We start from the raw sequence: 23,173 nt of genomic DNA on the forward strand, positions 1-23,173 counted from the left end.
TGTACTCCATTGTAAGGGGTTTCATGGATGGTGTGGCAGAGACTGGAGAAGGGGTTTGGTTGACCTGGTAAGACGTGTGATCTAAAAATACAGGGATCATCCCAAAATTTTGTGAAGATGCTGATCTGTTAGAGGAAAAAGCTGGAGCAACTGACAAAGAAAGATTGACAGATGGCCAGTTTTTCTGGATCTGTGAATGGATGCAGAGGTCAATGCTGTTGTCATAGTTACTTAAGAACCTGGATACCCTGATGCTAAGAGCCGTAAAAATAGTTAATAAACATTATAAAACATTTGCTTCCTATGAAATCCTGCCTGCAAATTTCTGGTTTTACCTGAACTTTTCCAAAAGAAGGATTTTCAGGAATTTGGCAAATCCCAGGATTGTCACATTAAGTTTACACATTCATATTTTTCCAGGCTTCATGCCCAATAATGAAGCAAAAGAGAAAGGTGCACTTTCCAACTAGCTCATGCTGCATTTGAGGCACCAGATATGCAATATGCAATTCTAGAACTAGACACATTTCAGGAAATAGAGGAGTTCACATGTGGAATGGGAAACTCACATGTAAATAAGTCTAGGAACAATAGAGGGATACCAGTTATGGTAACTCCTCACCTATGCTGAAATAAGATGCAAATGGAGATTTCACAATTCTAGCAGCTGTGACTTAGGTTTGGAAAATATTAATGTAAAGGCCGAAAAAAAATATTCTAAGCAACAGTTCTGAATTAATGGAAGTTTGGTAGATAGTGTCTTCAGTCTCTGAAGTAACTACTTCTGTTTAGAATTTGTAAATTACGTCAAGTAGTTGGTTTCTCTTTCACAAATGCAGTTACTGCTTGCTCTGATTTTAACCCGTATTTGTTTCTTCGTGGAAAGTTAACAAATCTGCAGTAGCAGTAATAATTATTCTACATCTTGAAAGTTACCACTACTGAAACATCTTGGTGTATTTATGCTTATTCTCTGTCTTCATTTAGAGTGTCAGAAGAGGCCCACAATATTTGGATAAATGCATACTTTGTAAATAGAGCACTGCTCTTTGATGAAGTGCAGCTGCTGTACATAGAGCCGGCTTGGCTAACCTGGAAATTGGTTAAACGGATTTCAGTTAGTTGAAGTTTTATTAAATGGTTTATACTGAGGTGATATTTAATTTTGTCAGTGTTTCTAGATTAGATTTTTCTTGTGTGGACAAAACAAACAGTTATTATTAGGTGAAATTGTAATTATTTGGAGGTTTGTGATATTTAATTCTGAGGTTAAATGCCTGTGGTTTATAAACTCTGTCCTGAACTTCAACTCGTACAGTCTGTTCAAAGTTTCCTGTCAGAAAAAAACCAGCTGATAAAAGTTACTTGTCCTTAAAGAGCCTTTTTCCTAATCCTGCTTTACTAACTATTGTATAATTGGAAGCATTCTGGCTTGGAGCGTGTCAGCAGTGACATTCTGCCACTTTGTGTGTAACTTACTCTGGCGTTATGGAGTTGGGGAACTTGGGTAGAGAGGAGTAAAGGCTTGGACCAATTCGTAGGGAGCAGGAAGAGTCCATACGTCCAAGGTTAGGTGTAAACTTAGCTCCCAGTGCTTGGCTCAGCCCGTCTGTGGAAGTCCCCTTTTGTCAGTTCCCTTTAATTTATTTATAGATCAGATGAATAGTTATTGCTGTATGTATTTATAAGGTTCATAATGTCATGCAGGTTCTAAAAAGGCCGTGAAAGAAGAAGTGGAGAGCATAGATGCAGTTTGTGAAGGGCCCCTTGTGTTGGCTTAGATGATTTTTCTTGTGGCTAGACCGTGCAGTTTGCTCCTGTGTGGGGCAAAGCTGATGAAGTCTTGGGGCTGCCCCTCCCGTGGGCTGGAAGGTTGTGGCCACAGAATCAGAGCTGTTGCAGCATCTTTAAGGAATAAAATACGGAGCTTCCTCAGAGGTGGAATGATAAGCAAGCTCTTATGCAGTAGACATTCAGAAGTGTCTGTTTGTAGAATATTGTTTATTCATGTTGAGAACCAAATCGCAGTGAGTAACATATTCTATGTTTATAGTTGCTCTCAATAAGGAATAGTAATTGAATTACCAGCTAAAGACTGAAAGATTAGACACGATGTCTTTGAAAGAGGGGTGTAGAAGCAAGGCTAATTTGATTATTGCAGCAAATCCATTTTCTGTTCATTGTGGGCTGAAGCAAATAGTGTGATGGTTCAGAACTCCTTATGCTCTTTCTGTGACAAAGATAGCTGGCAGTGTTTGATGTTTTAACTCTTGTGTGAGACATGATACCACAGAGAGGAAACAGAAAATGAATGTGTTAAATTGTCACAAACCCCTGAGCTAATGAATTGATTTGGTACTGTTTATTGTACTAGAACTCACAGTGATTAATTGAATAAATGTTTAAGTTTGAGTCTTTAATTTGTCTATAAATATGTATAGTAATTAATGAGGAGGCAAGAAATAATCTTGAGAGTCACCTTGGGCAGAGGATAAGCATGCAGGATGCGTTCTTGGGAAGCAGCAGTGTAATTATGGTATCTAACCTCTGCCACCAAGTGGCAGTTGGATTTCACTGCCTACCCTGGCCCCAGAGGAGGAGGTCTGGCTGCAGAGCCACCACCATCACCACCACCACTGTCACCCATCCAAGGGAAGGGCATTGTGCCTAAGGGAAAGACACAAGCACAAATATTTTTAATGCAAAATTAGACCCGGAGTTTCAGAAGTTTTCCCAGCACAAAACCAACATCAGCTGCTTGTGTGACTCTGAAGTTGACAGTGCTGTTTTCTGCTGTGTATTATATCTGTATATAATATCTATACAGGATTCCATTCCATTAAACTGGAGTGAACCTGTTGTAGAGCACGTTCATGTCTTATCCTGGATGAGGAAATACTATTGCACAGTGCTGCTTCTTTCCACCAGAATTCCTGTATGCCCTCTGTTCCATACATAATTCAGGTGCAATACATAATTAAAGGACTATAAAGCCACACTTACTTTCATATATTTAAATTACTTGGCGAGCCAGAGATGGCGTTTGCCTTCTCTGTGCTTTTGCTTTGCCTTTTTCTGTAGTTTGTTGAAACAGTGGGGACCACAGCCTGGTCAGTTGGAAGCTACTGAGAACCACTAGCAAAATGTTAACCAGTACTGATTGTCAGGATTAGTATTATAATACTAAAAAGTATGTCTGTATAATAAAGTCTAATTAATTTGCAGTTGAAGCTGGAAGATATCAGTATGTTCTGTAGATATTCACTTCCCCTTGTTAGCAATGTCTTTGTAAATTGTAGCCTTTTCAAAGGAAAAAAACCCTACCTTGTTTTCCTCTTGAAGCATAGGGATCTCACAGCAACAGTAAGAAACCCCTGCACTGAATTGCCCAGGCTGTCACACTTCCTGGGAGTAGTATCTGTGTGGTATAACATCTATGTACCCATACAGGTCTGCAGCAAAGACTGGCTTACACATGGAATGAGAAGGAAAAAAAAATAATTAGTCTTACATCTTGAACTTTCTCACTGTTCCATTCTGTTCTGGATTTCTTTTCTTTAGAGCAATAGTTAGTGACTGGATCATGTGATGGTATTTCCAGTACTTCGAGTGCCATAAATGAGCTCTACATAGAAAGCATTTCTTAGATGCGCTGGGCCTTTTTGTTTCAAAGATTGGACATGTAACATTTTATATATTTAATTGCCATCAAGCAGAGTGTTTGGATACAGCTATTTAGAGCGACTGTCTGTGCTGTTGCAACCCACTCAGGGCCCAGAGGGAGACCGAGGAACAGAAAGAAGTCTCAGATTTCTTTGAGCAATTCAGGATTGCCAAATACTTTGGTTTGTTATGGCTGCTGGGCTATGGGATGGAGGAGTATTGGGAAGATCTGTTCAGAGAACGTTGTGTTTAAAAAGATCTGGTTAGGGAGTCAGGGAAGTATTCAGGAAATTGCTGCTTCTCTCTGCTCTGAGCACCAGAACTGTGAAGAAAACATAGCTTATGTTGAACATGAGGTAGAAATCAGTGTCTGAAAGATCCTTCAAAACCAGAATTGAAAACTGACATCCTTTTACAGCTCATGGCAGAAAAAGCCTCCTCTTTAGTTGAACAAGTGAACATTTACAGCAATTTTAATAAAGGACCTCCTGGCAAAAAGACTGAATTGTAACATCTCCAAATCTTCTTTTTATAGATAAAGCAGTGTGTCCCTTGGAATCCATACTGCTCAGTGAAACCTTGCTGATGTGCTTTGTGATGGGGATACATAGTCTTTGATAGTCCACATTAAGCCTTTTCCATTATATGTTGATAATATTTAGTTCCTTCCACTTACGGGTTGTTTTCTATTCCATACTTTCTATTATTTATTTTTTTCCCCTTGTGGGTGGAAACAAGCAACCAAAAACATTACTCTGTCACTTGACACTTCTCAGGAGCTCCACGACTTGGAATTTGTGTGAATACTCCTGTAAAGAGTCTCATGGGGCTGGTGCTCAGCCCGCTCTCCTACTGCAGGCACTGGCCTGCCCAGCTCCTTGGTGGTGGGGACAACCAGCCCATCCTTGGGGACCTTCTGTCTCTGAGGTCAAGTACCTGAGCTTATCCCAACCTGTAGTAATTGAGGCATTTTCTGACAGGTCATTGCAAACAGGATTTCACAGCGTGATAATCTCCAGCAGAGGGACTCTCACTATTCTTTTTTTCTTCTTTTTCACACTTTGCTTATGACACCTCCATCTGTTTGCTGTTCTGTGCTTGTGTCGTTGCTGTGAAAAAAAAATATGCAGCCACATCTTTTCTTATCTCTAAAGGCAGAACAGATGATATAAAAGTTCCCTCAAAGCTTGCATGATCTAGTGTTTTTAACTCATTGGGCAGATGTTATTCAGGACTTACTCCCTCTCTCCATAGTTTTTCTGACCTTTGGCAGTCTCCTGATCATCACAATCTGCTGCAATGTGGAAGGACTGAGCTTTCTAGCAGCATGCTCTCTGTGGGCCTGAACCAAAGCTTGCTGTAATTGCTGGCTGTCTTTAATTACTTCACTGGGCTTTGAGTCAGATGGTAAGTGTAGAAGACACATAGTCACTAGCAGTCTCTCTGCCTTCTGCTGGCACTTTGACTTCTACCTGTTGTCCCATGAATACCTCAACATTTCTTTGTTATTTTTCTTTTAATCTTCCCATTTTAGTATCTCTGCTTTATGTTCCACAAGCAAAAGCTGCGAAAACCTCTTTGATGTGATTTTCTGTGCACCCCAACCCTTTCCCTTGCTCTCCACAGAAATTCTGTCTCTACTGGGCTCCGTGGGGAATGTGAGCACTGGAAATCCTGGCTGGGCTTGGAACTTGGGGAGCTCACTTCTAGGTGCTGAAATTACAGGTTTGTACACTCTGAATGGAAGAACTGGCTTGGCCTCGTCACACACACACACAAATAAATAAGTATCATATCTAACTATATGGAGTCCCAAACCTGCTTTTGACTGGTTTCCTTCATTCCCACTTCTTTCTTGCCTTTTCCTCCTCATTACGGGGAGACCAAATTGTAGCCTTTATCCTGATACTGCATTAGGGAGCTGGGGAAGAAGAGTGCCACGCTTCTGTCATGAATCTTTAGGGACTGAAGCTTGGGGATGACTCAAAGTACTTTGTCTTTTTCCCCCCCCTGTAAACAGGAGCTGCTGTGGTATTGCTTTTCAGACAGGGAAACCACTACTGCCCAGCCTTTGAACTGGGATGAATTCATCTGCTTCTCTGCTCCCTCATTGTATTTCTCCATGAATTGATATTTTTATGTTATGATACCACCATTGTATAATGCAGTAAAAGCCTGGAATTGGGAAAATGTGCTATCTGGCAGGAAAGTGTAAGCCTCCTTTACCTCTGCTTTGGGAACAGTTGTCCTGTAGAGAAACAAGCTGAGTAGCGCTGAGAAAATGGACAGGCTGAGTGCTTCCCTTCTGTCAGCAGGTTATTTTTCTCTTAAGTGTTTGTTTTACATTTTTTACTTTTACTGTTACTTTTCATGTTTGTTTTAAATAAGATCCCTGGCAGATGAAAGGTGCAGTGTTGAGAAACTGAGAGACTGAAGAACGTACAGAAAAAGCCGTTTATCCGTGAATTTGTACTGCCTTTCCCTGTGTCTTGGTTCTTCAGCAGCTGGGACTGATCTTAATGATTCTGCACTGATGGAGAATTTAGAGCGTGTATTCTGTTTTCCAAAGAGGATCCTTAAAGAGTGTGATGTGGATTGCGGACTGTTTTCCTTTTCATGTAGCTGTGTGTAATTGTTCTTGAGCTGCCTTTTACCTAAGCAATTCACATTAGTTTAAGCACTTGCAATTGCTGAGTTAATATTCTTGATCATGTTAACAACATCTGTTTGGGGAGTTATTGCATTTGCAGTTCTGCATGCAAAGCAGAGGGGGACTGCTCTCTTGTGGAACTGCTGATGAGTAATTGGGGAGCAGCAGAAACCTCTCAGCCCTGTGGAAATGCAGCCACAACAGCATACTTGGTCATGTACTCATCTAAGGGAGTCTGGGTGACATGAGTGAAGGGTTTGTGGTGAGGGACGGGCATTTCTGTTATATATGTTAAGTACCCGGTAGTATATCCTCCTCCTCAACACTTTAGTTTGCAAAAATCCTAAGTTTTTCTTGTCATAATTGCTTTTGCGCCTTATTAACTGTGATTCTCTATGCCAGTATGCACAATGACTGTTCTCTGTTGTGCTCAACATTTATCTATGTTTTGGTGTGATTTTCAGGATATGAATGTATTTTCCATGTGATGGTGCTAGAGTGGGCCACAAAGGGGAGGGGTCATTTAGGGCTGAGTCAATATCTCTTTGCATAAATTGCTAGTCCTAAAGCAGGGTGTTCTGGAAAGGCCCAGTGTTAGGAGGGGAGGTGCCACGTTTTCTCTCTGTATTACCTTGAAAGGAGCACATTGCTATAATATTGCTGTAGAGCAGTGTAATTCAGAGCATTATATGAAAAGTGTAATGGTCAGAGGAGACACAATAACAGCTCCATCAAATATTGATAAAGTAGGATTATTAATTTGAGCAGGAGTGTAGGATTAAAGTGTCCCTTGAGTTTCATTCCCCATTTGATGTGAGAGTGCGGTTTTGCGGTCAGAGAGTGGGAAGCTCAGGACAACAGGAATCTTTTCTCATCTCTTCAATGTGTTTGCTTAATGTCCTTGGTGGTTCAGTGGATATATAATACTATTGACCAGAGTTCATAGAATTACGATATGCTCCTATGGTGGCACTGTTGAGAGTGAATTTCACAATGATCTTTCTGTTAGTGTAGCTCAGTCTGATTTGTACTTCCATGAAAAAGAAAAACACCTCTGAACAAGCTGATGATTTGCAGTCCTGGTGCCCTGGAGTCTCGTCCTCCTTCAGAACTACCTGCTTTTGTGAGATGGTGAAAACACTGGGTCAGTACTGGGGAGCAGAGAGCGTATGCCATTGGCCCACTTGGCCCTCTAGTCTGGAGTGGAGGATGATATTTTGCTTTTGATGGTGTGTGTAGTCTTGAACTAAATAAATAGCAAAGCAAGTAGAATGAATTGAATTTTACACAGCCCTTGTTTAAAAAGAGCTTTCAAATGTCTCACATTTGAAAAAGGCACTGCAGGTTAGAAATGAGATTTGCTTTTAGAGCTAAGCCCTGATCTGCATTACTAAAAACAGTTGCGGCCATTAAAATAGAAAGAATTTCCCTTTGAATTTCTTTTGAACAGTATCTGCATTCTCTGCATCACTAGTGTTAGCTTTTCTTTTCCCACCGTTTTGATCCAGCAGAATAGTGCAATAAGGATTTGTTTTCCTCTTTAGGTTCTTCCTGGTTCTAATATTCTATATAGAAGAAGAACTGTTATAATCATACAAGTTCTGTAAATTCATTCTTCCATGCTTATGCACAAAGTGCACATTCTTGGCATCTCTCAGTATGTGTCTGTATGTGCAGCAGCATTTTAAACATTCCCTCTGTGCCCCAAGGCTTTTTTAACTGATAAAACTCTCCAGCCTAAAGCATCTTCTCTTTTTCTTTTTCTTTTTTCCCCCCGCCTTTTGAGTGTTTCCCTTCTCTCTCTAGAGCCATTAGATGTTCTGACTCTGCACTTCAGGAGATCAATATGCTTTTGGTATTTAGAGGCATTATCATTCTGAGGCTGTACGACTAGTATGTATTCATCCTATTAACATCTGCTCAAAATTCCCACCATCCCACCGCAGCTCGCAGAGAATGACCGTTTTGTCCTTGGTCGGGCTCTGTGGCTCGGGTGCCGACACCTGGCTTATTGTCGGACGGATTCCATTTCACTCTTTACTTTGTTTTGACCTTATTTCACCTCCGGAAGCTCAGTTTCAGCTGAAGATGGATGAATGAATCGGGAAGCGTTGTGTCCGTTGCTGCCGTGGCAATTCTTGTGTGGTACTGCCCAAGTAAGTTATTTGGTTCCTGAAGTGTAGGAACCTGTTCTGACCCAACTGTGAGCTTCTATCAGCTCACAAGGATGTGCTCATAATTGAAATACCATTTCGGTAAAGCAATAAAAAAGACAAGAGATCAAGTCCTCTGCCAGGCAGAATCAGCAATTCACTGTCCTTACTGGCTAATTTAATGGAGGATTATGAGCTTTAAAGTCATGGAAAGAGGATGAACTGAGGCTTTGACTTCAGTGTTAACTCCCGCGGATATTTGGTGGTGGGAATACCAAGTGTCTGCTTTATAATTTTAACAGAAATTGCCAATAGGGTTAAGGTACTGAGGGGAAATAAACAAGACAGTTGGAGTTAAGTATGTATCAGTGTTGAAGTTAACAGCCAGGAGCGGATTCACTATTTTAAAATCATGTCTAAAGGACATAACCTCTTACTGACTGGGAAGAAACTGTTTCAACGTAAAACAACAGTGTGTTGACATTCCTGGCTTTCTCCAGTGCATTTTGGTTGCTTTTGTTTTCTCATTCATGTACTCCAGAGAGTTGGTTGCTGTAGTAAGAGTTGCTGGATCATTCACATTAATGTGCACTCTTCAAGGCTACTTAGGGTTAGCTTTGACTGACAAAGAAAAATTCAAAGTAATCGTTAGCTCATTCAGGATTTCAGGGAAATGGCTGTATGATTCCCCAAGTTCTAAGAGGAAACGTTACAACAGCCCATACAGTTGATGGTATTGGAGGTTGACCTTTTACCTTTCTAAGTGCAATGAAGCTGTGAAATCTCAGAAATACTGGCTGCTGGATGGTGATTAATCTCCATGTTACATTGTCTGACCTGGATCAAAGGAAATGCAGAAGCAAAGGGAACCTGTGTTTCAACACGCTTTACAGAGAAGTAGAAATGGAATTGAAGACATTTTCATTTAGTCTTGTGTAGTACAAGTGACAGTGATTTGTCATTTTCTCAGAACACACACATCTAAAGAGATTTTCTCCTTGCTTCTTGGATTCCATTTTTCTCCAGAGTGGTTGCCCTGCTGACCTTCTGGGAAGTGAGACTAGCAGAATTATGCAAAGTCCCTTGGTTCGGAGTCATGCATTAAAAAGGCTTTAGGATCAAATGGAGTTTAAATCTTCAGTCAAATGTATATATATTTTTAAAGCATTGATAGCCCCTCATGAAACACCTGCGACTCACTGAACGTACAAGTTAGCAAAGATCCAGAGATAGGTCCATACACCATGGATTGAAATTAAATTTCTGCAACAGTCCTAGTATTACAGGAAGCTCAGCCAGCCATACTTTGGCTTCCCTGCTGGTCATGCATTCAGGAAAGGAAATTTCCCTGAAGTCATGTCCTGTAATAAAAAGAGGAGAACCTAAAGCTGAGTTGGAGCAGAAAGTTTCATCATTTGCCCAGATAGTATAGTGAGGCTGGCATATGCAGTCACTTCCTAAGCAAATGAGAATTAAATTGTCAGGTTTGTGACTTCTGTCTCATAAAGCATTCAAGCATAATAAATGATGCTGACAAACTGGCCTTGGCGTGGAAAACTTCTTTCAAAATGCAAGATATGGCTTCTTAGTGGTATAGACATAGGGGTGACTTAGCTGCAATGGGGTTTCTTAGGGACAAAATGGATAGTGTTCCAATAAGCTGTCAATTACCGTGTTTCTTTCCAGAAATGATACCTCTAATTGGTGAATGGCAAGGCTGGATTGGCATTAGACATCCAATTTAAAGTATTAGAACTCTTTCTGTGTTTCTTCCCATAGTTCTTAGGAAGTTTCTACATCCATCTGCTTGAATATTTTGTGTACAACCTCCTAAGAAGCCTTATATGTCTCCCATCAGACAGACAGGCTTTGATGCTTATTCTTGCTCTTGCTGAAACAATTATAATCCTGATGAAGCTACCATTGTGCTTTTCCCAGAATTAACCGGTGCTCTATTCCTGTGATTATGTTCAGCAGTAGGTTGGAAAAGAGAAGAACAGTTCTCCCTGTGTAAGTTTTTGAGTGCTCCTGTGAATATGGGCTCTTCTGCTTCAGACTTTGCTGCTGCTGCTTCCCCTTCCTGCACCCGAGGCCTTTGGCAGTGCAGTCACAAGACTGATTGTTCTTGAATCCCAGCATAAGTGGCAGAAGCCCTTGGCTTAAAAACGTTCCATATAGTGAAGTGCACAGTCAAACACTTAGACCTGCACCATTCCCCCTCGTTGGGTGTGTTGTCCTCACAGCTGACAGTGCACAGCCAGGCTCGGGTGTTGCATCTTCTCTTCCTCGTTGTAGCAAGAAAGTCACGTTGACCTTGTGCAATGTGATGTCTTGTGTATGTGAAAGTCGATGATGTCAGAGTTGGATTTCTTGATTATAAATCAAGATTATAGACTGCATTTTAATTCAGCATCCTATAAAAGCTTTATTTTTCTTTTTTTTTCAGGGGCCGTCAAGCAGATTTTGTTTCAGACATATTGATGAACTCCGGTGCACATTCAGCACACCAGTTAGCAGAGCTACACTTGTGCTGCAGATCAATATCACCTTTTGCAGAAGCTCAGCAGGAGCTTGGTTTGCCTGCTGTTGCAAGACATGAAGTAGAAAATGTGCATCAACCACGCTCCCTAAGAGAAGTGGAATAAACTAGAGCTTCCCTCAGGGCAGAGAGAAGTGCTGAAGCCCTCAAAACCTCCGCCTACCCTCGTCCCTGGTCCCATTATGCAGTTAGAAGCAAATGAGGATATTTTTCAGAAGAAGAGGTGAGGGATTAGGCCTGATTTAAGTCTGCAAGGATCATAGAATTAAGGTGGGCATATCTTTTGAGTATATTTTTTTACCATGTCTTTGAAATAAAATCTGATTTAGGATTACTGATATCTTAAGACCTGTAACTGGTTACTCATAAACCTTCACTATTCTGAAGGTGGGAAAATGCTTAATATATTGGTACAGTTCACTTGTATTTATCATAACTGATACTGAGCTGTCTCTGGCAGAGAATGTATATAGCATCTAATTATGTAGGTCTCTATCCCTTCATTTTAGGTTGCAGTAATGCAGCAGTCCTAATAGCGAATTAGAGCATTAACTAAATGTGGGATTGTCTCTTGGCTCAAATTGTTCTGATCTGACATAAGTGCTGCCAAAGTAGTAGAAATGTAGTTGGTAATTATAAAATCCTTTCTATGCCAGAAGGAAACAGTCAGGAGTACAAGTATATATGCTTGTCAGGTTAAATTTGCTGACTTTCATGGTATTTTATTTTCCTAAAGAGGGGTCTACACGTAGAGAGCAGGTGTGGAAGAATTTTTGCCAGTGCAGTGACAAGTTAATTATTTAAATCCTAATTATGAAACAAATTCAGTGTTATTGACACTGGGATGAAGCACCATTTGAAGACCATGAGAACAAGCTTGAATGCTGTTAACAGTTACATAAAGATCTGTATTTATCATTCTTAAAGGTCTGTTAAGGAATCTGACAAATGGATGGCGATGGAAACACCAGGATTTAGCATCTCAGCAAAATGAAGTGTGTGCCCATCTGCCAGTGTGTGCTGCAGGGATCCTGCCAAGGCTGCCCGACCCTCTTACCCGAGTGACAGCAGAGCCAGCAACTTCTGCACACCCAGTTTAGGTAAGGCCATTATTCTGGGGCATCTGTGAAGAAGAAACAATTGACTCACATGGGGAGTTCAGGCTGTAGAATATTCTTAGAGCAGAAGCTAACTTCAGAGATGTTTGCTGCTCCTGTGTCGCAGTCTGGTTACACTGATATTGATGAGACATGGCCTAGGAAGTCCGGAGTGTGCAAACCTGAGACACTGAAAGTAGCTGGGCAATATCCCCAGCTGGTGAGTCAGGAAATTGAACATGGGTCTATTTCTGTCCAGTTCTTCCTTCTCCTCACAGTGGCAGGTGTGTCTGTTTAGTTACCTGGAGCGGATTTGGAGGTGGTAACGGTACTTCTAGAACCCAGTGTTCATTAAGGTGCAAGTGCACAAAAGCAAGACCCGCGTCTTCGGGTTCTTGGAGAATATTACTCATTCCCCAGGATTTGGCACATCCTTGGGCTGCATCCATTTTACTTCCTGCCACCTACTGTGTAAGAATGTCCATTTTTTTCCTGGAGGCCTCATTACAGAGCAGACTGTGCAGGGAGACTGTGAGAGGCAACCGAGATTACATCTGGAAGGAAAATGAGGCAGAGCTCGCTGATTTATACAGCATTCACAGGCGTCAGTTCTGTGGCAGAGATAGATATCATATACAGCACTTTGAGGCTAGGCTCTGCCTCAGAAAACACAGCTCACATGGTGCAGCTGGATGTGTTTGTTTTTCAGGTCCAGCTGGGGACTCTTCCAAAATTCCCTTTTCCCCACCCCCAGTGTTTGGCTTCACAGAGCGCAAACTTTTGCACGAGAAGGTTCCTTTCACCCAGGCTCTGCTGCGAGGCACAGCTCCCTTGCTCTGGCTCCCATTGTAGGTTCCTTTGGGTCTGGCTGAGCATTTAGCCTTTCCCTCGAAGGCTGCTGGGCGCCGGGGCACCAGCATGGCTCCAGGGTAATGCAGACATTTGCAACAAACATATGATAGTTTAGAGAACTTGCCTTTCAGAGCTGTTTTCAGGCTGTAGATCCGCGAGCTGCCCAGCACTGCCCTCCAGTGGCCCGGGAGCCTCCCTCTGAGCAGGATAGTCGTGGTGAAAAGGGATATTTACACGTTGGATCATTTTGATGAAAACAGCAGCAAAAACTCTCAATAGTCAACACATCTTCAAAACGCTCTTAGATCCAGGCAATGTATTGGACACCTCCTTCTTCCTGCTATAACATTTTACTACAGAAAAACTTGCCTGAGACCTCTTTTTACACCATGAACTGTTTCCTGTGGCTGATCAACGTTCTCATCTTCCCAGCTGCCAAAGGAGGCCCCTCGGAAGGATTCACCTCCACCGATGCAGCTGTAAGCAGTGGAAGAGGATCAAAGGGGCTTAAAGTTGACCTGCAGCTCTCCAGCAGGGTTTTGTGTAGATCAAAGGGTGCAGGCATGGTCAGAGCCCAACTTCTGTAACTTTCTTTAGAGATAATTTGGCAGAAGTACAGCCCTGTCTTTACTAGGGCCTAGTCTGCCTCTGTAGTGAATGAGCTCATACGTTGGAGAGGAAGCTCTAGGTGCTGTGTGTGTATTGGGTGTCCTTCTTGCAGTTCTTACAATTTGCTCTTTTTTTTTGGAATGAGGCTTGTAATGAAGATCTATGCACAAGCAGCCAATTTTGCAAGGCAGAATAGGTGATTTCGGGCAAGTCTGCTTCAATTTTGTCCCTTCAAATGCTTACATTAGACCTATATCCTTCATACAAATACGGGAGTCCTCCAGGAAATCGGTGGTGATACTGATTAGAACAAGTTCTGGTTAAGATGTCATTTCTCTGCAGAAGTGATATTCTTTGAAGAGGACCTAGTGCTGTCCCAGTTTCTCAGTTAAGGCAGGATTTCACTGAGGTGTTGTTGGCTGTTGGTAGCTGGATGACTGACATAAGTCATGTGTTTGAGCCCTGTCCCTGGTGCACGGCAGGAGGCAGAGTCTGTTGCCACAGGATGGCGCCCGATGGCCGGGAGTTCAGGGCTGCGTCTGCGGGAAGGGTCAGACCCCAAACCTGTGCATTTGGGATATGTATGCTACTTCCAGTCCTAAACCACAGAGGTATTTCCTATCAAATTCTCAGAAATAGATGGTCATTCTGTGCCGGTCCTACTGGAGCGCCAACCCTCTCTTTCATCAATGTTACAGTTTTATCTGAAATTGATTGTTTTTCTCCAGGAAAGTGAGATGGGGTCAGAACTCTGACCGACATTGCTCTGTTGAGTCACTGCATGGCAAGAAAAAGCCAGCTTTCTGCTGTTTCTTGTCATGCTGGTTGTTTGATTGCCATGACCTAGGACTGACCAGTGCCACACGCTCAATGCTCTTATCAGGCAGCGTGATTTACGTACCAGCAGTGCTGATTAGCAATGAAACTAAAACTTACTGCATCTAAAAAGTGCAATTGGAATGTCTTGCGGCTGGAAATTTTGTGTGATTTTGGCCAAGTTTTGATAGCAACTTTAAAGTTTTGACTCCCAAACAAAACTGTTCCATGGCTCTTGTGCTGTGTGGGTGCTGCAGTTGGTGTGACAGTGTTGTGTGTGCAGCCTGTCCCTGTCCTGCAGCGCTTCAGGATGGGACTGGGTGCGTTCCTCTGGCAGCGCAGGTGACATCACGAATTTCTTAATTCCTGTTTTCACACAGTGGCCTTTGCTTGAGTTTGTGCAGTGCAGAAGGGACATCTAGTGGCCACATGGAAAAGTTGTGACAAAGCGTGTTAAAGACAGTAACTTTGGTTGTTACAGGAAACAGCAAATTTCAAGTTAGAGATTGGATCCTGGGAACCCTCAGTTATTTACATCATCAAACTGTATTAGAGTGTTTAAGTTTACAGAATTGGCCTGTGAGACCATAGGCTTGAAATTCCAAAAAGCTTTTTAAAAATATAGCTGGCACTTTTCAGCAGTGATTGAAAGCAGAAGAGTGTGCTGAAGCAGTCATTTTTTGGACACTGTTTTTGAGTGGAACTGGAAGTTTGTTTCTTAACTAGCTCAACTTCCCAAGTTCTAAATCTGCAGCCACTGTTCGTATGGGCTCCTTTGTTTATGGTTGTGCCTAATAACCCTGAGAGGATGAAGCTGGAGAAAAAAATCAGAAGATTTTGATGCTGTTAGCTTGCATTGCTCAATTCAGAAAAGTAGATTTGTATTCTGTGGGGGGTTCCAGAGCTGTAAGGAGGGAAGGTGAGGCTCTCTCCTCTGAGGCAGGTACGATATGTGCACATGAGAGGAGACAGGAATGCCTTTATTCTTCCCAGCTTCTCTCTGTGATAATGGCCATGATATCACACATCTAAGCTCTTAGTATCCAGTCTGTAATATTAAGATTATTTTAAGGTCTGTGTGAGGAAAGATTGTGAAACTCACGCAAGCATACATTGTTCTTTGAATGGAAAGTGCAGCCTGTTTTTCTCAGGTACTTTGCTGTGCAGTTCATTCTGAACTGTGTGTAGAAAAATGTATAGGGATGTTTTGTGAAAAGCACACAAAAAAGGTATAGAATAAGAGGGCAGAAAGGCTCTGCTGAGTACCCCAGACCTACTCACTCCTTTTCTCTTAATCCATCTTGCCTACTGCTGCCCCATTTTCGTGGCATGCGTTTCCGGCTTGCGAAGTTTCCTGCCTCCTGGCTGAGAATAGAAGCCTCGCTGTTACGCTGTCCTTAAGTCTCCTGTAATGAGTGTTACACAGACGAAAGCAGCTGTGTCCTTTGGCTCTAGTTTTAATACTATGTTAAAGAGCAGATTATAGTGACGTTGGACTGCAGCGATGCGGAGGTAGCACAAACCGTGGCCGGTTTGGGGAAGGCTTTAGCAAGGATGACTAAGGACTTGGAGCTTAATGCTTTAGATAACAAATCCACCCAATTGTGCTCCTTCTTTGGCAATGTAGTCAAGCCTAACAAATCAGGGCCTTCGCAGAGTTGAATTAGGGTCCTTTAATTGGACTAAGCTGGTTAATACCCGCGTTGCCTTTCGTATGCCCAAGGGTCTGGCACAGAAATGGTCTGCCATTTATGCTGGCAAAATCTCATAAAATTGCAACCACGAATGTTGAAAAAATTAAACTCTAATATCCTCACAGGTAGACACTGGATTAAGGTATTATGGTTATTATAAGGAAGTTGGATGTCTTGACTTTTGCAGGCTTTGTTACCGTGGGGTTTGAGTGACACTAAATGAGCCTTCAGTCCCAGCAGACCACTTGGGTACGCCAGCAGTTAATTGTGGTCAGAGAGAACAAATGAGCACTTTTTTCAAGAGGATCATCCCTCGTAACCTGCTCCAGCCCCAGAACTCACAATATCTGTGTCCTGGCAGCAGATCAGGCATGAGAGTCACTGCTCTCTGTGGAAGATTTTGGCTGAGAACCGTATAATGCTGCCATTTCTCAGGGTGCTGGAGTCCAAACCTTTGGGAAGGTACCACTCATAGCATTCCTGCCTGTGCAATATTACTGACATACTGACTGCATTAGCAGTGCAGTTTGAACCCAGCAACATTAGCTTGACAGAAAGACCAAATGAAGACTCCAGAGTAAAACTCAGTCACTCATTTGAGACATTGTCTCAAATGTACCGAGACACCAAGAACGTTCCTCTCTGGAGCTTCTTCATTGTTCAGCCCCTGCTAAACTGTTTTGCTCTGAGTCTGGCTCGTGTGTAGTAAGTCTTTTGTGGCTGATGGCTCTGTCAGGGGTGTGAGGTGCCACAGGCCACACAGCACAGCAGCAGCAGAGCTACACGAGACCTAAGCCTCTGTGGGAGGACCTTCACCTCCTTATATGTGGGGATTTGTTACACTAATTCTGTTTTATGAAAGCTGGGCATGTCCTTCAGACAGACATATGAGCCATAAATTACTATGGGTAGATTTATTCCCCAAGTGCTGTAAAATATTGCACTTCTCAACTTACAGAAGTGGCTGTATTCAGTCGAGGAAGAACGGTGGTTTCTTGCAGTGTTAATTATGGATTCGTATGCATTTGTTTTGACTTGGAAAAGGTGGGTTGTTGGGAGGATAATTCATGCAGGTAAGGCAAAAAAATGCTAAGCAGAAAGATTCTGCACATGTCAGTGCTTGGTTAAGTCCCCTGAGAGCAAGATGAGAATCTAAGGAGAGAGAAATGAGTTCCAGATGGTTGTGGTAACTGGCAAGAAACTAATACTGGGACTGATCTTGAGAAAACAGACTGAAGACATCAGAGATGAAAGTGGGGGCAGGGTGGTCCAGATAAGGTTGATAACACATGACATATCATCTCTGTGGCATTCCAAGGCTGGATAGTGAGATGAACCATTTGTTCTTAAATGGCAGTGGTTTGGTGGTGGAAAGGCTCTCGCTGTGCCTGTTGTGAAGGTAACAGAGTGCAGTAAATACCCCCTTTCCCTGCCCCCGTCAGCCTCTGCCTGCTCTCCCGGGATGCTGAGGGGCAGAGGTGGCTCGTTGCAGGATTGCTGGTTCCATCCTGTGCAGCCCACGGCTGTCTGCACCACCTCCTGGCTCTCTGTGTGTCTTGTTTGAACTAGGAATTTGTATGGCGTCCTACCTGCCTCCTATTTTTAGTTGTCAGTGGAAGGGTGAGGCAATGTGCGTAATTCTCATTACAGTTAACTTAATCCAATTGTGATGTGGATTTAGAGGTACTTAGGTCTCCGCTGAGTGTGTGCTCGGTCTTTTTCCAGTTACTCTCATAAAACAATGGACACCAATCAATTTGGCCACGCATTTACACACGCATTTACAGGTGTGATGTGATTTGGGGCTTGTGTTATTCAGACACTTCTTCTGTTGATCTCTATAACTGTTCCTTAATTGGGAAAAGAGGGTTCACGTACATTTTGTGGGTTCCTATGTCTTGTGGGTTCATGGAGCTCATGGTGTGGGAGAGACAGCAGTGCAGACTAATGGGGACTAACTCTGCTCTTTGGGATTAACAGGGGGGGTTTGTGTCTTTTGTCTTATTTTCTCTTTGAACAAAGCAGCCTCTATCAGAAAATTGTCATTGATGCTCATTGGGAATTTGTGTGTAGGTATGAGCTGATACTGAGGCCTGCAGCCTAGCAATGACCCTCTGCCACCTCCGTCCCCAGGCTGGTTCTGAATTCACGTCACAGCCATGGAGGGGACACCAGGTTTTTCTTCATTATTTGATCTGAGAGGTGGAGCACCTCCCCTGTGAGGACAGGCTGAGAGAGCTGGGGTTGTTCAGCCTGGAGAAGAGAAGGCTCCGGGGAGACCTTAGAGCAGCCTTCCAATATCTGGAGGGGCTACAGGAGAGCTGGGGAGGGACTCTTTGTTGGGAAGTGCAGTGAACAGTTTTGAATTGGAAAAGAGAGATTTCGATTAGATACCAGACAGAACTTGTTTGGTGTGAGGGTGGTGAGAGCCTGGCCCAGGTTGCCCAGAGAAGCTGTGGCTGCCCCATCCCTGGAGGGGTTCAAGGCCAGGCTGGATGGGGCTTGGAGCAACCTGGGCTGGTGGGAGGTGTCCCTGCCCAGGGCAGGGGGTTGGAACTCGGTGATCTTTAAGGTCCCTTCCAACCCAAACCATTCTGTGATTCTTTGTAGGGGCGAAAAAACCACACAGGGTGCTTTTTCCTTTGTAGTGTGACCCTCCCGGTTCCCCAGTTCCCCGCCACCCCCGACAGCCCCGGTCTCTCCAGAGCGGGCCGGGGGGCGCAGCGGCCGCTCCCGCCGCTCCTGGCTGCGCGCTGCGCGGTTCAGTCCGCGCCGTCCGGGCCGCGTTTTCCGTCCGTCCCGGCAGCGGCGGCGGCGCGGGAGGGCTCTGTCCAGCGGGTCGGTGCTGGTGCGGGCGGCGGGAGAGGGGCCGCCCCGCCGGGGTGCGGGCACTGCCGGGGCGCGCTGCCGCACAGCCGCTCCCTCTCCCCAGAGGCGTTTAGAACGGCCACGCTTAGACCTGTCATGGAATTAAAGAGAACCGCATCCCGGGCGTGCAATGCTGCTCTCCTGCTGCCACTTCTGTTCTGGGGTAAGTTTTTGGTCTTTGCCTGATTCTTACCCAGCTCCTGTGGACCAAATCCACGACCTGCCCGTGTATTGCAGGGTAACCGAACTAAATGGCATTCTCATAGTTAGATTTGAAGCCTGAAAACTTCTTGTCTGGAATATAAGCAGGCATTTAATTCCAGATACTTTTTTCCTTCTATTTATTTCTTGTCTCCTTTTCTCTTTCTTCACGTGCGTATGTATATAGGCGTTTATTCACAAGAGCTAAGTCTGCACTTTCATGTAATTAGGTATTCAACTATAATAATAACCATTTCCTCCACTGAAAAGTTCTGAATTTTACGGTTGTGCTCATACAGAAGAAACACAGAACTTTATGTCCATTCTGTCTGCTTTAGAAATGCATGTAGGCAAAAGAGGAGTGTACCTAGGGGAGTGTGCTGATACATTGATGTGCCAGTTACTCCTTGAACAAAATGTGGAGGAAGAAGACATTACATGAGTATTCTCACTTAGAAATTTTGAAGAAAGCAGAACCATCCTGAAAGTGCAAGAGAGTCTATTCCACTGATGGGGGGCGTTGGTTTGGTTTGGTTTTTTCCACATTGAAAACTTATTTTGTAGCCAAAGAATATACTTGAGTGTAGTGGGATTCTTCAAGTTCACATGGACATGTCGTTGAGCTCCAAAAGTCACCCTTGTATACAATTTCTTATGCTCCCTCAAAACCAGATTTCTCTCTTTCTGCTGGAATGGGTGCCTGGAGACCTGCTGGGCCTAGACATCTGTTTTAGTTATCTAGGGATTATAAGGTCACGTCAGGAACATGTCCAACCTTTTACTGGAAAGTATGATTTGGATTGAACCAGTCTCCTTATCCTTTCCTCAATGATGCCAGGCCAGTGTCTGTATGTAAAAGTCCTGAGGTAGGACAGGAATGACCAATGACATGAAGACGTCAAGGTAAAATCTGAAAATACACTCAGAGTGCCTTTTCTCTGCTAACATCTGCTGCATTTGGCATTTTCTCACATTAGTGGGTGATGTTCATGTACTTTCTGAGAGTTGGAAAAAGTTTTCAGCTTTTCCTTTGATTCCCCAACAGTCTTTTTCTTTTCCCCCTCTGAAGCCTCCCTGAATCTCCTTTGCTCTGTTCACCTCAGACTATAAATGTGAAAGTCAAAATATGTGTTGATTTTTGTCTGATTTTTTTTTTTTTTTTTCCCCTCTTCTTTGTACCAGCTTCTTTGTCTGGTGCATTCACTCCAAGTGCCTGGAATTCCTCTGGCCACAGGGAAGCAGCAGGACTGTCCTTTGTATCTAGTAACCATAGCTACTGGTTTGGAGTGTGAAGCAATTATGGTGGCTTTGTGTGGTGCAAAGGGAAGGCCCATTGCTCAGTGCCCTGCTGCCAGAGAGCTGGCCTGTTTCTGGGGATTTGTGCCGTTTGACCATTGCACTGATAGCTTTTCAGTCTTGGATAAAGCTCTTTTCTGGAACAGTGATTTACTGAGAAGGTTGTTTTCTTTTGGAGTGCAGGTGGATGATACCTCTTGATACAGCCAGCAAAGCTCAAGGGAAGCAGTAATTTCCATAGTCTTTCCACCTGCTCCTATTTTGCAAGGGGAATTCTGACAGATTTTAACTGTAGTGAATAATGGTATTACGGAATTTTAAGGCCATGAGGAAATGCCTTTTCTTGCCCTCTTGTGGCATATGACTGCTTTTTAAATTTTTATTTCTAATTGACTGAGTCTAAATGTCATTGAAGCACAGAGTGGTTATCTGTTAGAAATTTTTGAGAAAATTCTGATTATCCAGATGGAATGTTACAAGCTGTAATCATAAGACCATCCTTCAGCCAGATCCATGTTATCTCCAGTTGTTTAAAATCAACTCCAGAGGGACAGTGGTGCAGGCTCCGTGTGTGATTCTGGTTTTATTGCTGCTGTCTGTGTAATGGGCAGAACAGCTCTCAGTTCAGGTTGTTGTGTTCCAAAGGAGATTCTGGAGGGGAGAATGAGTCTCTACTCATTTCTGCTTCCACAACACTGGCCAATGAGCACAGTAATTCCCACACCTTTGGCCTGGAAAATGCTTTGGGCACCTATTGAGAGAGAACATGTGCAGACAAACCTTTTTTCTGGCACTTTGCTATCTGCTCTAGTGCAAGCTCTTGAGATTAGCTGAGGCATACATACAGTTGAGACCTTCCTTCAAAATGTGGAAACAAAGAAATGCAACCTTTTCAGCTCTTTTGTTGATTGTCAGTATATTTAAATAAGAATTGGAAATTAAAGCTTTGTGACTCAATCTGGTTAACTGAATACACAGGAAACCCCCTGTCCCAGCGTTTGATCTGTGGAAATGGCTGAGAGATCAGAGGATGTGTAAACCATGAAGGTCAGCTCTGAAGAGTGTTTATTAAGGGAAAATACTGAGGTGTCATAAGCACAGGAGATCAAAGAGTTACTGTGGCAATATATGCAATGCTATCATAAAACATGGATTTATAGCTCCTGTCTTTCTCCAAGTTCTAGAAGCATGACAATAGGGGTCTCATCTCCAAAGCTGCATTAAAACAGTGAACAGATAATGAAAACAAGCCAGCTGGCTACTTGCTCTGTGTTAAGAGTACGTTTAATTCCCTGAAGTGGTGTTTTTGATTAATGCTATTAATGGCTCTGCCCATCGTATGGGCACTGCTCAGCCCTGTGAGTTGCTGCCCACCATTCAGCAATTCACTGGGCAGGAGGGAGCCAGGAATCAGCATCCTGCTTCTTTGAGGGGGTAAATATTCTGTGTATCTCACAAGGGGAAAATGAGCCACATCTTCTTACACCTGCCTTAATGAAAGTCTAGTGGTCTAGGCCTTTATAAATTCTTTATAAATATTTTACAGTAGTAGGCTGTGTACATGTCTCTGTCACATCAAACACCTAACATGAAAATGTTGGGGTCTGGAAATTGAATATAGCTCATCCTGGTGGTGACATCACCTGAGCATGAGGCCAGGAGATTCAAACAGAGCTGATGGGAAGTGGTTGGGGCGAGAGGGAGCAGGTGGTAGGTGGGAGCAAACTGCTTCAGCAGAGCTGCTCCTGGTGGCTGGTGGAGCTGGTGACCTGCTGCAGCTCGGGGGCTGAGAGGTTGTGTTCAAACTTTGGTGTTTTGGAAAGTTTCCCATGCCCACATCCAGTTTTCTGATGTTGAGTAAAAAAGCCCACTGTTAAAGCAGCTGTCGAAAGGTGCCTGTTACCATGTTAAACAGGACAAGGAGTACGGGTTATGGAGTATTTTAGGCTAAGTGGAAAATCAGTGCCAATGATTAGTATTTCATGAGCTTGTCAGTTTCTGAGAATTTCAGGGTCTTGTTTTCTGGTGCTGGTATTACTAGGAGCACGTGCTTTGCTCAGGTCTGGGAGGAAAGGCTTTAATCTCTCTGTGTCAAGAAGAAAATGGGGCTTGTGAATCCCTCAGATGCTTAAAGCCACCTGAAAAAGCCTCGTACATTCCCTGGACAAGTAACTGAGGGTGCTTCCTAAAGAAGGTTTGATTTTTTTTCTGCCATTACCTTCCATAGCAGATATCTGTCCTTCCAAAGTGTTACCCAGAGTGGGGAAGAGAGAGGGTGAAGAGCATGAAAGGCCCTTTTCAGGCCTGCCCAGTCTTGCTTCCTGGTGTGTGGGGCTGGGAACAGACCTCGGTGTGTACCCTTTCACTAATCCTTTGCACTGACCAGGGTAGGGAAAGATCAGCAGAGGTCAGCAGGGATTTACTAATATAAGCACATGCCTTCCTGTTGTCATGGAGACATAACTCTTTCCATTCCTTTATTTGGAGTTTATTTAGTAGTTGTGTTACTCTGATACTCGAGGTGGGGGGGTTCCCTTCCCACCCTGGCCCTCAGGATCCTGCTGTAGCAGGAGGTGTGCTGGGTGATGGCAGGAGCACAGCCCCACTGCCGAGAGCGGCGTCAGGCAGGGGTTTCGAGCACTCGCGGTTTAGGGACTTGAAGGTTCCTCTGGCTCAATTATTATTGCGGTGGGGTTGGAGGCTGATAACCCCAGTGCTGCCACTTCCCTTTTGGA

General features: G+C 43.5%; 1 protein-coding gene across 7 annotated transcripts in view; it reads left to right on the top strand.

Moving 5' to 3' along the window:
- The window catches only part of CRB2 (crumbs family member 2), a 62,823-nt gene that overhangs the window by 11,664 nt on the left and 27,986 nt on the right, over positions 1-23,173 (top strand). For 4 of the 7 annotated variants that reach the window (XM_014942816.1, XM_014942819.1, XM_014942820.1 and 1 more), the window contains 2 exons: positions 10,913-11,275; positions 11,933-12,105. Coding sequence is in view for 2 of the 7 variants with exons in the window: in XM_014942814.1 (XP_014798300.1) it covers positions 19,038-19,104 (67 nt within the window). In the remaining 5 variants the exon portion in view is untranslated. Of the gene's footprint in view, positions 1-5,289; positions 5,389-10,912; positions 11,276-11,932; positions 12,106-18,960; positions 19,105-23,173 lie in introns of those variants that run through there. The other 3 variants (XM_014942814.1, XM_014942815.1, XM_014942818.1) reach the window with 2 other exon arrangements.

This window comes from Calidris pugnax, unplaced genomic scaffold (genome assembly GCF_001431845.1).
Source record: "Calidris pugnax isolate Ruff unplaced genomic scaffold, ASM143184v1 scaffold102, whole genome shotgun sequence".
Lineage (NCBI taxonomy): Eukaryota > Metazoa > Chordata > Aves > Charadriiformes > Scolopacidae > Calidris > Calidris pugnax.